General features: G+C 40.9%; 1 protein-coding gene across 1 annotated transcript in view; it reads left to right on the top strand.

Moving 5' to 3' along the window:
• The window catches only part of WWC2 (WW and C2 domain containing 2), a 159,092-nt gene that overhangs the window by 55,336 nt on the left and 88,684 nt on the right, over positions 1–15,072 (top strand). Inside the window, exon 2 of the mRNA XM_048509421.1 lies at positions 5,107–5,216. Within this exon, the coding sequence (XP_048365378.1) occupies positions 5,107–5,216 (110 nt within the window). The remainder of the gene's footprint in view (positions 1–5,106; positions 5,217–15,072) is intronic.

Below are 15,072 nucleotides of genomic sequence, written 5' to 3'. Positions count from 1 at the left end.
TTTGCTTCTAATTCCCTAGTCTAAGCAGTATTCTGAAAGACAAGCTATTTAATTAGGTGCTGTGAGGACAAAACAAGCAGAATTATGTTGCTTTTTCACTTCAGTCCATTCTGTTTGTTACTCTCTGGGGAGAAACCAAACTGGTTAGGCGTCTCAGGCACATGTGCTTCCTCATGCTGCTCTGTTTCCAAATAAAGTGGGCTGTGTTTATTTGAACATGGCATCTCCCTGACCCAGCAGGAGTGAAAAAATAAATCTATTGTGGGGTCAAGGAAGACCACATTCCAGTAAGTGCAGTAGCACCCAGTCTGCTAGCTCTTTTGGGCCACGTTCCACATGGGAGGGGCAAAGGGGAAGGAGTGCCACAGCTGGAGACACTAAACCAGTGGTGGGATTCAAATAATTTAACAACTGGTTGTTTACAAGCACCATTTTAACAACCTGTTCTGCTGAAGTGGTACGAACCTGCTGAATCCCACCACTGCACTAAACCAAACAGAGGCTCATTCCGCACATGCAGAATAATGCACTTTCAAACTGCTTTCAGTGCTCTTTGAAGCTGTGCAGAATAGCAAAATCCACTTGCAAACAGTTGTGAAAGTGGTTTGAAAATGCATTATTTTGCATGTGCGGAAGGGGCCTAAGATTTCTCTCTGCAAAGTAAAGACCAAAAAGAACCTTTGTGCCATACTGTGTTTGATTCACTTGAACAGTATGATTGTGGAATGCATGCGTTTCCTTAAGGCTCTTACACAAAAACAAATCCCCATAGATTTAGTGGCATTTACTGTAGATAAGTATAGCTAGAACTGCAACTGAAGTGCAATCCTAAATCAACTTAGAAATCCTACTGAAAATAATAGCATTCGCTTTGCAGTCAATGTGCTTCAGTGTTTGTGTCACCAGCTTCCAGGTGGGGCCTGGAAATCTTCCAAAATCACAACTGATCCTGAACCAACATAGATCAGTTCCCTGAAGAAAACAGCTGTTTGGGAGGGTAGGCTTCATGGCATTATGTCACACTGAAGGGCCTTCCCTTCCGTTTTCTCCCCAACCCCACCCTCCTAAGGCTCCACCCCAAAATCTCCAGGTATTTCCCAACCTAGAACTGGAAATTTCCCAACCTAGAACTGGAAATTGTAGTGGCTGAGCATCTCCTTAGAATGCAGAAAGCTCTGCAGGTTCAACATCCAGCCTTTCCAGTTAAAAAAAAGCCAGGCATTAGGTGATGTGAAAGAACTTGATTTGAGAGCCTGCAGAGCCACTGGCAGTCAAAGTAGACAGAACTGAACCTGCTGGATGGCCAATCAGATTCTATTTAAGGCAGCTTCAGTTCTTCAGCCTTTCTGATTTAGAACAAAGTACATCCAAGACCAGCCAGGCAACATGCCTCCATGGAAGCTCAAAAGCAGAATGTGATGCAAGACCATCATTTATTAAACTGCAGTTAGTTTGTGAAATCAGAATGTGGCCCTCGGGCATCACCAGGATCCCGTTTTATTTTCAACAAATGTTGGTTCTGTTGCCTACACTTTCGCAATACATGACTTCCATTTGGCAGTGCTGCTTATAGCATTCTGTAAACATGCCAGAGGTTCAAGAAATTGCCTTGGTGTTTTGAGCTGAGCAGGTTTGTAAGGAGTTTTGCTGGATCACAACTACTTTTGTTTGCATCTTGTCATGGAATTCATTTCTTCTGATTTGAATACATTGATGTGATATGGATGGTAAACTTTTTAACAATCTTAGATTGGGCTCAGGAAAGGATTGCTCATGAATCTGAAGTATGCAATCAAGTATCCTTTCCCGTTCTGCGCTTCATGCAGTGATCCAAAACAAGAATGTTACTTATTAATTGAGGCTGCTTAAATTAGTTCCCTTCTGTAAGATCTGAGTATAAAAATTGAGTGGGAATAGGTTGCATGGTGAGCACTTCATAAAGTTGGTCAAAGAAGTGAATTCTTTTACACCTCCTCTGTCAAGAATTGGTTATGTATTAAGCTATGATCAAACTTTCTCTTTTTAGATAGTGTGTGTATTCAGTATTCTGGTTAATGGTTTCCAATCTTGGCAGTGCTTGATTTTTTTCCTTGGCAGTTGAGCATTATCCCTTGACTGGTTTCCTCACTTCTGTCTAATCAGCTCTGCGCCATTTTTTTTCAATTCACACAGTGCAAAATTCCCTCACAGAAGGCTGTTCTATATAAGAATTAATGCACCACAGCTGTATTGATTTTAATGTGTAATGGTCCTGCATGTGTGCATATTGCTGTGTTTACACAGGATATACACAGAATTTGAGGAGGTAAAGGTTCAAATTTCTGCTCACTCATGAAGTTTTCTGGATTATTTTCAACACACCACTGCCTCTCAGCAGATACATTAATCTCTTAATGAAATTAGGATAGGGCAGAAAATAAATCTCTATATATTAAATGATGTTGAAAGGCAGTGTTGTTAGAATAATTCAAGATTTGTTACCAGTGACACTTAAAACTGTAATGGACTCCATCAGTTCATGTTCCATCAAGATATTCCTGTTGTTGAAGCCTCTGCCAGCCACCCCAGAATTTGTGTTGGGATCTTCGATGCTGTACCTGGATGTCTTACTGATGTTTAGTGGACAAAATTTGAACTCACACTGTAATCCTAGGAAGAGTTACTCCAGTCTAAACCCACTGAAATGAATGGATTGCAGTGTAAATTTGCTTAGTTGCCTCTGAAATAATTCATGTCCGAAGTCTATTATGTGATTTTGAAACCTCCTAATAGCTCAGGAGTAGTGAATAGACTCTGAGTGGATGTATCTCTGGAAATAACTCCAGCTGACAAAGTCTTATGTTTGTGCACATGTTTATCCAGGAGCAGCAGTGGCGTAGTGGTTAAGAGCAGGTGTTCTCCAATCTGGAGGAACTGGGTTTGATCCCCCACTGTGCTGCTTGGGCTGTGGAGGCTTATTTGGGGAATTCAGATTAGCCAGTGCACTCCAACACATGCCAGCTGGATGACCTTGGGCTAGTCACAGTTCTTCTGAGCTCTCTCAGCCCCACCTACCTCACAGGGTGTTTGTTGTGAGGGGGGAAGGGAAAGGAGTTTGTAAGCCCCTTTGAGTCTCCTTACAGGAGAGAAAGGGGGGATATAAATGCAACTCTTCTTCTCCTCCTGATTTAGATTTTCTTCTGCAAGCAGGCTTTGTGACTTCAAAGTCATGAAGCTCATTTCTCTTAGAAACAGGGTTGTCAGCTCTGAGTAAGGAAGTAGCTGGAAATTTGGGGGTGGAGCCTGAGGAGCCAAAAAGAAAACCCCTGTTAACTCCTGTTAAAAACACACTGTTTAAAAAGATGTGGCTTTGAGAAAAACACTCAAAATGAAAAAAAAAACAACCAGAGCTCACTCAGCCCTTTCTGTCCCAGTCCTCTTCTCCACTGCTACTCTTCTCTGCTGCTTCCAAAGACTGAGCAACACAGCTAATAGGAAGCCCCACTTATCAGTAGCCCCATCCAGTGGTGGGATTCAGCAGGCTTGCACCACTTCGGCAGAACCAGTTGTTAAACTGATGCTTGTACACAACCAGTTGTTAAATTATTTGAATCCCACCACTGGCCCCACCCCTCAAAAGCCTGGGGCAAGCACACAGCCAAAACAAAGAAACAAAGAAAAAACCTGTTAACCCTTGTTAAAAACATGCTGTTTAAAAAAATGTGGTTTTGAGAAAAGCCCTCAAAATGAAGAAAAAAAAAACCAGAGCTCACTCAGCCCTTTCTGTCCCAGTCCTCTTCTCCACTGCTACACTTCTCTGTAGCACTGCGCCCCATGGTGTTTGGTCACTATATGGTATGTGTTCTGACCTACAAGAGATAGTAGCCAGGGAAACATGTACAAGGTATTAGATAAGCAGCAAGACAACAAGTTTGGATGGAGAAAAATCAAAACTACTATAAGAATCAGCCTTTCCTCGGGATATATACCGGGACTGCCATCTCCTAGAAAAAAAGAATGCATTCAGATTATTCCAGTTTTATTGTTCGTCTAAATGTCATGAAAGCTATCTGCCCCAAAAGCTACATCAGTTGTACTTTATTTAGCAGAATGCCGAATGCCATGCCTGGCAACCAGCGAGAGCCATGACATCACTTCCAGGGAAAGCTTGGAAGTGATCTGCATCATCTCTAGGTTCTTCCTGGAAGTGACATTGATATGGATCCCCCCCACCCTTCTTCTGCTATTGCTCAGAGTGTCAGCAGGCAACAAGGGCTGCTGGCAGAGGCCTCCTGCTTGTTAGCCCTAACCGCAATTGTTTCTTGAACACTGGGATGAGGGTTCTACTACAATGGATTTCTCAATGAGAATGCTAGGTTAAGTATTTTGTATTGGGTTAGCCTCTCCCCCAAAGCAGTTTTCTCCCAGCTGCTGAGTTGATATACTGTATAAAGGCTCAGCTGAGGATAAAACTGATGGGGCAAAGAGTGTCACGGGACACGCCATGGGCTTTAAGCTTCCTACAAACCCTAAAAATCGAACCCTTGCCTCCTACTTCACACATGATTGGAGTAACCTAGGTTAAAACTAAACATCTGCCAGAGATATGCCCTGGGATCCAAGCATAATTTCTTGGCACCCTATACATGTTTATAATGCCTCCCTCATCCACAATACTATTCTATATATACCAACTCATGAAAAAGAGATCTCTGTTTTATTTCTGAATTTACTTAAGTAGACCACTACCTCATGGCAATGATTTACAGCCCATCCTGGGCTCCTCTGGAATCTAGAAAAAAGGAATCTATTCTCTCATCCTATTCCACCCCCACCGTGCCTGGACTGTGGTCAATGTCTAATTTAGCCCTAAGAAAAGACATGTATGGTTACGGTTTTCTTGATTCTGCTGGGAAACATCAGGTTATTTCTTTCTCTTTTTAGAAACATTTATTCTTATCAATATTTCTTGAACAGTCTTTGTTCATTTACTCTTTGAATGTAGGAATATCGAACAGGAGAGTATCTGAAGGATGTTTTGGAAATAATTCGCTTAATTTTCTGCTGCTAGTTGTCTAGGAGAAATCCCATAAACTTAATTCAATTGCTTTCTGATTTTGTTTTTAGGTTAACAAAGCCATTATCCTTTGCAGACTGTGTTGGAGATGAGCTACCATGGGGATGGGAAGCTGCATATGACCCTCAGATTGGTGTCTACTATATCGACCACATAAACCGTAAGTGTTTTCTCTAAGTGCTGTATTGATTATATAAGAAAGCTTAGCCAGATTGGACTATGTTGTTAGACTCTTTAACAAGGACTGGAAGAAGAAAGATTTCTTATGAGACAGCTGAAACTCCCCACAGCAATTCTCTTAGTACGGTTTCTAAGAAAATAAACAATTGTCTATCACCGCTTCTCCCCCACCTAATTAAAATAAAATCTTATACCCTTCTACCTGACAAGGACATTATGGACAAGGGTGGGGCACAGCACAGGGCTCACAATTATACAACAGTGTATAGTCCTTAAAACTGTGGTAACAATTTTTTAAAAATTATATACATTCAGATACTGTCCTCCTTTGACCAAAGATAATATTTTAATTGGTTCTAAGGATCTGCTACTTGGGTTAGACAGCTTTGAAAGCCTAAAGCAAAGTTCAGGATGGGCTGTAAAATTTTACAATTCATATTTTTATAGGAAACTTTACTAAGTAATGACATGCCAGAATTAGTTCAGTGCAATGGTTTTCAAATCAGATTAAAGAGATCAGCATTTTTGTTGGAGTTTCCCGTTCTAGTTTGCAGGTGATCTGTGGTTTTGCACAAGCCATTTATCTCAGTTCAATTGTAACAGCAAACGTCAAGAGAGGAAGTATCAGGATGTGCAAAGGGAAGAGCACATGAGGCTCATTTTCCCCTGCATTGTGCAGCCATAGGGGGTTTTGTACGTGTTCTAGAGTAGAATACAATGAGGCCCAAAATGGCTTGCTAGCATTCCATGCCATCTGGCTACATGCCCTATAACCAGTGGTGGGATTCAGCAGGTTCACACCACTTCGGCAGAACCGGTTGTTAAAATGATGCTTGTATACAACCAGTTGTTAAATTATTTGAATCCCACCACTGGAACTGGTTGTTAAATTATTTGAATCCTACCACTGCCTATAACATGCCCATAACCATAACCTGTAAATGCTTCTTGGGTAATGTTGATGTGCAAAATGTTATTTGGTGGATATTTTGTTGTTGGTGGTGGTGGTGAGGTGGGGTGGAAACTACTGATTTACTGACAGATGTGGACCTAGTGAAGGATTATAAAAGGTTATTTGTTGTTAAGTCCTTTGTGCTATTAGAAAACTGGTTTTGGATGAAACACATAAATGCACATTTCATATAATGACAAACTGTCCGGTTCTGGGATGCGGGAGGGTCTGGACTTTAAGACAAAGCACTCTGATGTAATCTAAAGTAATTTAGAAATACAAATGTAACACTTTGTAGGACAACAACAAGGGAAGTACTTGGGTGTGATCAAGTGCACTAGTTTTGACCCAAAGCATATACATACATTTGTATGCTGTAATGTCAAAGTAATTCCTGTTACTTCCTTGTTACGTAACCATTTCTGTTTTCTGTGCTACCCTGTTCAAAAATAATGACCATTGCAATAATTTTTGCAAAATATCTGACATCTATACTTTAGGAAGTTTTGTACCAGTTCTGGAAGAGTAACCATGTTATGTTGGCTAGATTCCAATCCAGTAGCACCTTAGAGATCTACAAGATTTTCAGGGTCTAAGCTCTTGCAAGTCAAAGCTCCATTCCTCAGATACATGTTCGAATCTGTTAGCAAAAAAGAGAAATAAACTAGAAATGTACCATTGGCATCTGCAACAGTATGCAAAATAAAATGATCCTCTTAGGGTCTAAAGCAGTCCTTGTTTCCTAAAAATTGTATGCCAACAGAAGAAAAGGATAACTGACTTAAACTATTTCCAAACTAATTGATCCTGATAAATGTTGGAAGGTAACTTTCTATTTCATTTTCTTTCCTTTTTTTTGCCATCTAGTTAACATCTGACGTATGGTGGGGTTTTCAAGGCAAGAGATGTTCAGAGGTGGTTTGTCATTGCATGGCTCACATTACAGTTCGGTATTCCTTGCAGGTCTCCCATCCAAATAATTGCCAAGGTTAACCCTGCTTAGCTTTTGAGATCTGATGGGATCAGGCTAGCCTGAACTATTCAAATAAGAGCTATCTACATCATACATGATAATTGTTTCATAGTCTTGGGTCCAGCAAACCTACAATTAAAATTCGACTAAAGTAAATCCTCGTAGAAATGCACCATCATGTGGTAAAAGACCAGACTTTAGATCCAAGGGATGAGGAAATGAGCAAGGTATATGATATGTATAACTCAGCAAATCTGAATCTGAGACAGTCTGTTGGAATTTGGTTGTGCAGCAACTCTTTCCTAGCAATCACATGCTGGATCTGAACACAAGGAAATACAGACATTTTTAATAAACTACATCCACTACCGTTCTTTCTTTTTTTGGAAATGTGTTTGATGGAGGGTAGTGGAATGGGTGTGCTTTTGTTTAGGTAAACTGGTTCCTGTTAAGAGTTTGAGACCAATTAGTCAGGTATTTTGTGCCCGCTTGGTGGTATTTTCATCCACTTTGATGCTGTGATTTTAGTGAAACTCTTCTGTGTTGAAGTACAGATCAGGTATGTTGGGTGTAGGAGCTGGTATTCTGAAGAGAGCTCTCTTTGTTTGAATCACTGGAAGGTAAGGTTGCCGTAATAGGGGTCAAAAGAAGGTCATTTGTCTTACATGCTAAAATTGAGATTATTGCTTTAATTCACCTAACTGAAATGTAATGGTCTAATCATGGTAAACTGCAGCACACAGAACTTTGCTGAACATTTTATTAACTTTTAACAGTAGTTGTGGCATTTTGGGGCTTGCTTTAATATACATTATCAATTGTACGGAAGGATAGATGACAGATTAACTATTGCATCACCTGCAGTGGCAACAGCCTTTTGACTGTTTTGAATACGACTTCCCTCTTGTGCTTGCTTTGTTTGGTCGATAGGCATTTTGCTTTAAAAATTTAAACGTCTTACAATACAGATATTGTTTTAAGGGCCAAGGGAGGATAAAATTGCACACACAACCCCCATGCTCTTTTGTGCAGTCTGCATCCTTTGTCTGCATGGGTTTTTGAAAGTTGTTGTAAGGTAATGGCTCATTGTGAGAGCAGTGAGCCCTGATGCCCATGGTTCAAATGTCACCTCAGCTGTGAATTCATGAGGTAATGTTAGTCAAGTCACTTCATTTCAGCCCCCATCCCCATCTGCCATATGGCAGGAATCATACTAGCTTGTGTCAAGAAAACAGCCTAGGCTTTTGCCACCCAGCTCACATGGTACTTGAGAGTAACATGGGTTCTTGAGAGTAAGTGGACACACAGCAGACCAAATAATATTTTTTAAGTTTTATAGAAAGACAAAACATTTAAAAAGTCAGCTTGAAAAGTCCTGGGAAACAGAATCTAATCAGGACAGGGCCCTCCAATTAATTGAGACAGAACAATTTCACAGCTTGAGCAACTTGACCAAAGTTCTGATAGTGATTGCATTTCTTGACAGCTTGGTTTACAGTATATTTATAAGAATTACTGAGAGAATGTATGGGAACAGATAGGAACACTAAAACATTATGTAAATGCTAAGTCTTACTGCTGCATTAATAAGGATCTCTAACTGTTGGTTGTAGCATTATGGAAGTTCAAGTGATAGAAGGGGGTGGAGGGGCAATATTGGCTCATTTTCCTCCCCACTACAGTTTTTAGACGTCCATTGCTTTTTGTTTGGGTAGGCACGTGTATACTCTAGATATATGTCAGTTAATACTGTCCTATATCTTAGATGGAGACCATATTCACAAGCTGGTCTTCTATGTTGCCTATCCTGCCAGTTATGATCTGCCTCCCAAGTTCTGTGGGGCAGGTGGCCACTACAAACAAGGAATTTCCAGCAGTGGCACCTTACATTTTGTATGCCCTCTCCTTTCAGACCTGTCTAGTACCCATCTTAACATCTTTTACACTTGAAGCCAAAACATCCCTCCCCCCAACCTTATAGTTAATGGACCATAGCATCCTGTTGAGATACTTGGAGGCAGCAGTATTAAGGAATGTGCTGTGCATTTGTTAAATCATTCTTTATGGATCAAACATGAAGGCCATTTATGCAGGTGTGATGTCGCTTTAAGCATACATTTCCTTCAGGTTTGATTCTTAGTTACACACACGTTTTCCCCTCTCTGGCACTCTCTCTCTCAGATTACAGAATTCCTGGTGTTTCCAAAATCTCCTTTTCCCCCCCTTTCCAGAAAAGTTAAGGAGATCTCAATATGTTAACATTTCCTCAGGTTTTCTCTTCCCCTCCTTCCCTTGCCCACACTACAGTACTTCTTCTCACTCTACTGGCCACTCCACCAGCTTCCTCTTTAAAAATTTTCACAATTAAAGCCCACAGCTGAAGCAGTAGTCTGAAGCAAGGAACCTGGTGAAATTGACAAGGCTTTCGGTGATCTATCAAGAGGCAAAAGACCCCCCCCCTCCAAAAGGCAGCAAGGAATCTCCCAAATGTAGGTTGCAGAGCAACAACAAAGAGGCGAGGGGCATGCAAAATAGTGGATCAGCTGGGATAGGGAAACAAAAAACTACGGGGGGAAAAGAATGGTGTAAACAGGAAAATCCCACTGTGAAGCAAAGTTAGAGAATCGATTGCTTTTCAGCCATGGGGTAAGTGGTGTATACATGAATGGCTGAAGTATTGACTGGTTGTCAACAGTTTGGGGCATTTTGTGGGTCCCACAATGCACAGTTTTATGTCCTATATTGTTTAATATTTATATGATCTGAAGAGAAACCAGAGTATGTTTAATCTTTACAAAAAGTGATTGGGAGATATTATTTGTTGTTATAGAGTTGGGTCATGGGTGTCATCAATGTGCTGATGACAGCCAGTTCTGTATTTCTTGGCCCAGATTACCTGGCACTGCTGTGGGGGTCCTGAGCCAGTTCATGGCTGAAAGATTATAAGTGGCCCAACATCACATAGCCGTCTTCCATGGCATGAGTGGGAATTCAAACTTGGGGCGCTCAGATACTAACTAGCCCAGGGGTCTGCAACCTGCGACTCTCCAGATGTTCATGGACTAAAATTCCCATCAGCCCCTGCCAGCATGGCCAATTGGCAGGGGCTGATGGGAATTGTAGTCTATGAACATCTGGAGAGCCGCTGGTTGCAGACCCCTGAACTAGCCCAACAGTCTTACCTACTACACCACACTGGCTCTCAAGCAGCGACAGTTTTATCATTCTGCATAGCATATAAAAACAGTTGTTAAGGAACGCAGTTTTATAATAGAGAATAAAGCTGTTTCTGAGCAAAGCCTTTTGATAGTTCTGCCTTGCAAATGGGTAAGATAAACAGTTTCTCATACCTGAGGTCTGATGAGGTTGTTATCATCCCACAGAGTGTGTAAAGCAGAATTGTTCAGTAGGGCACTTTTATAATAGGCAGTAACATTGTTTAATGTACGTTAAATTTAGCCAGTTTTCATTGCTTTGTTCTTTACATATATTACATGCCAGCTACAGAAAGGTGCACTTTGTGTGTGTAAAGTTGCAACCGACATATGGCAGCCCCATAGGGTTTTCAAGGCAGTGTTCAAACAGAGGTGGTTTGCCATTGCTTTCCTCTTCTAAGTCTTCCTTGATGGTATCCCACCCTGCTTGACTTCCAAGATTTGATGAGATCAGGCTAGTGTAGAAAAATGTTTTAGATGAAGTAAATAAATATAATAAATTTAGAAATATGCAGAGAGACCATATGGCTCTGAGGAAGTAAAGTTTATTAAAGGGGAGTCTGTACAGAATCAGAGCTATCTGAACAAGAGAATTCATCTAAGTACCAACAGAATGAGTAAGCTACCTATTATGGTAGGGATTGGGGAAAGAATACGGGGGAAAGAAAACAGGACAGTGACTAAGAGAGAGACTGGGATCTATAGTTACCAATCCTGTGATCCAGTAAAATTCTAGCAGCATGCAGATGTCCATGGGTCTGGGCAGCAAGTAAAGGAAGAAAACAGGACCATGTGTTGTGCTTCAGATGGGGAACCAGATATGGATAGTGTAGCAGGCAATGAAGCCTCTCTCCCCACTGGCTCAGAAAATTTAAAGGTTATAATCAGATGTGGTCCTCAAAGCAAAAAATGGGCCCAGCACAAAAATAGAGATTCAACATCCAAAGTGAAAGTAGTAAGATGCCACAAATCCTTAGCAATGCCATACAACCGGTCACAGGCCATGATGAAACCATTCAATGTTTCAAACCACTGTTTTTAAAAAGCCATTTTATAAGAGCAAAAAAGAATAAAAACTCAGAAAAGTATCCCCCAAAATATGTTCAAAATCTAGAAAAACTAAATTGGGCAAAGGAAGCCATCACTGACTTTTATTTAGGAGAATTTAGGAGAACAGGCTCCCTAATAGTTCAATTCACATAAACTTATGTCAAATTAAAGGGGAATACCGATGAAGCTGTTTTGAATGGTTCATTCTAGAAACTTGACAAAATGGTGTGAAAGTGGGCATGTAATAATCTGTAACATGTTTTTTTCATTACAGCTTTAAATTTACTGCAGATAGCAGAAAGATGTATGAACATAAATTCATCTTCCTTTCCCTATCCTTATTCAACATACAGTTCAAGCAACTTGATCCCATAGAAGTGATGTTCTGTGAATGTGAATATAAATATAACAGTCTGTCTCACACAGTTTGGACTAATATGCTTTTCATTCCATTTTTTCTCTTTCTGTGATATGTAAAGATGGCTCTGAAAGGAAGCATTAGAAACACTATTTGCATACGAGAGGGTACATAGATGTGTTATATATAGCAAGAACTCATCTGAGAAAGCAGTTTTAACATTGGGAAAGACAAGAGATTGATTTAAATGCAAGTAAAGAGTGAGAATGCAATATGGAAACATAAAGACATTGGGTACATAATGAATGTAAGAAATTTTGATAAATAATTGGAGTTCCATAAAACTCACAGGGGGGAATCCCATCTATCTCTCATGGGGTACAGGAACAGCCTAGGAACAGAGGAGCCACCTGATTGGCAGTGGCCTCTTGCACTCTGATTGGGCAAATAACAGAGTGATGCAGAGAGAGGGAGGAGTTTGAACTCCTGGCTACAACAAGCTGAGAGGCTTTCAGTTTGAGTCATTTACTCTGTTAAGAACTGTCTGTCTTAACTGAGTGAAAACTAAACTCTTAGGGGAGTAGATCAGCCAAAGAGAGTGACTGATTCTATTGGTTATCAGCCTGAGTGCTATATGGAAACAGTATTACACAGACACTGTATACTGATAGGGATAGGTTTATTTGAAAGCCAAGCTGAAGGCTATATAAACCACGGTTGATTCCCCACTTGAAAAACAAAACTAGATACAAACCAGTTTGGGTAGATTCGGGACCTTTTGAACACGGTTTCATGGTCCCACCACAGCCTGTGCCCCCTTCTCCCCAGAAACGCAGCAGGCCCGGAGGAGTCCCCACTGTCGGCGGATCAAACGCTTGATCCGCTCGGGGCTCTCCTGATTGGCTGCTGCGTTGTGCTGGGGAGGGAATTTTTTTATTTCAAAAGGACAGATCCACATCTCTGTGAGCTTGCGCAGAACGACCCTATACAGGAATGGATCCACGTCTCTGCGAGCATGCGCGGGAACGTTTTTAAGTGAATGCAAGGTAGACACAAACACACTCCCCCATCCCCTTCCCACAACTACCAAAAAGTAAAAGTGTCCAAAGGTGGGCATTTATGCTTGAAACCATGAGTGTGGCGCACAAAGGACTGGACTTTTTCAAGCAGTTTCAAGAGCTAAAATGAAATGAAATAAAATAAAAACAGCTTCCTTGCCCCTGGCTGGGCTCAAACCACCAACCTCTTGGCCATTAGCTGAGTGCTCAATCAATTGTGCCACAGAGACACCACTGTTTTAAGGTTGGGGGAAATGCAACTTAAGTCTCAAAACTATTCCACGTTGCCTCAAATTGACGTAGATCTTGGCACCGAGAAATTAAAAAAGGGGGCTGAACACACATCACACAAAGCCCACTGCTTCCTGATTGGATGGGAGGCTCCACGTCACTCGCAAGGGCAGGTAATTCGAATCACCCCCCGAGCTTCTCCACTGCTCCTTGTTCGGCGCATGTTTTTCAAAAAGGTCTACTTTCTTCCAGGTTCTGAAAAGACGCGCGCTGAGCGGGAGGGGTGGGGGAGGCGACTGAGACAGGGTGAATGCGTTTTCGGCACTGGTGTAGTGGGGAGTTCTACTGAAAACCTGGATATTTTGTGTGACAAGCGTGCATCTTATCGTGAGTGGGGAATCCACCCAGAATAAGAACTTCTTCTAAAGAGAGGAGAATTCTAGTGTTCCAGTGGGTCTGGGGTACAGGGATTTGCTTTAAGTTTACCTCAGTAGAGAGTTTGTTTCGTTTTGAGGGTTTTACCAAACTGTGAGGGCTGTGTGAAGGTACTGAGTGAATGTACCTAGCCAGAACATCTGAGCAAAGGAAACTCTACAAACTGTAAGACATCTTTGAAACTTCTAAGCTAAACTGAGCTAAGTATCTTAAGTGCTCTGCTGAAGAAATCAAAAACTATAAGAAATCAAAAACTATTAAGTCAAGTTCTCTTGTGAATAATGTAAATATATTTCTCTTGCCTTATTCGCCTCATCCAAATCCATTTCCAAGTTAATATTCCTACTTTTACCATCTCCTCTGCCTGTTAAATAAATCTGTTATTCTTGTTTAAGTTTATTCCTGTATCAGTATATTTATTTTAGTGTGCCTTTGTGAAGTCTAATCCCTGTGGGGGAAAAAAAAGAAAAATCAGCAAACATCTTTCGCCTTCTGATGTGTGATAACAAGGCTGAGGGACAGTGCTTTCAAACAAACACTACCTTATTTCTGAAGCACCTCAGTCCCTGAAGAGAAAAATAAGAGTGAATGGTTCCCCTGCCTTGGTGATATGGAAGGTTGTCCGTCTCATTATTCACTAGAATTTCCTGATATTCATAGAACCTCGGTGAGGCCAGGCTTCACCCTGACCCTACGTCACCATTCCTTGATAAGCAAATAATTTTCTGTGACCAATTACTCTGAGCTCACTTTGTGAAGGAAGCTCTAAATTCAGAAGAAAATACTCCAAGATTAGAAATTCTCCTTTTTTGTTTCTTTCCCCCCCTTTTATTGTGTGAAGCAACAACAGATTGCTTGCAAGACCTTCAGGAGCAGTGATTACAATACAAAATTATAGTGTGCCCGATCTACACAATGTGAATTGTGCAGTAATGTCTCACAGCTTTAAAAAAATGTTGCTGAAAGGATGTAGGGTTGATAATGGCATGTCAATTTTTTTTCACAAGGTGCTGATTAGATGGCTGAGTAGATTAACACATTTTCTGTTGGTCCTGTTAATTTCTTCCTGAATAGATGTCTCTGGTCAGCTTGAATTGGTTTTAGCTGCCCTTCCTCTCCTTCCTTTTTCTTGGTGTCTTAATTTAACATCTGAGGTTTCTTAGATGAGAAGAATGCTTTGAAATTTAAACTGAAAAACAATAATTCCTAATGTTTTAAGCAACATTTAATTTTCCATACCTCCGTGAGGTTTTTTTTATTTAGAGTTTTAACCTAGGAGTAAACCTGTAGCACCAAATTTACATTGTTGTTTGGTTCATAGCACATGTTAAGTAACAGACCCATCAAATGCATGGGGTTTTTATTCCAACTGAATATCGCTTTGCTTGGCTGTGTGGCTGCAGTTCTGTTTCCATTTAATGAGGGGTATGTTCCAGTGAACACAATGTTTGTTTTTGAGCAAACATATTCAGGATCACGCTACTTGGACACAATCCTGTTCCTGCTCACATGCTTAGGAATGATAGGAAAACTATAAAGACTGTATTCCCTCTCCACTCCTCCA

This window comes from Sphaerodactylus townsendi, linkage group LG10 (genome assembly GCF_021028975.2).
Source record: "Sphaerodactylus townsendi isolate TG3544 linkage group LG10, MPM_Stown_v2.3, whole genome shotgun sequence".
Taxonomy (NCBI): Eukaryota; Metazoa; Chordata; class Lepidosauria; order Squamata; family Sphaerodactylidae; genus Sphaerodactylus; species Sphaerodactylus townsendi.
This window is presented reverse-complemented; position numbering and strand designations above follow the sequence as displayed.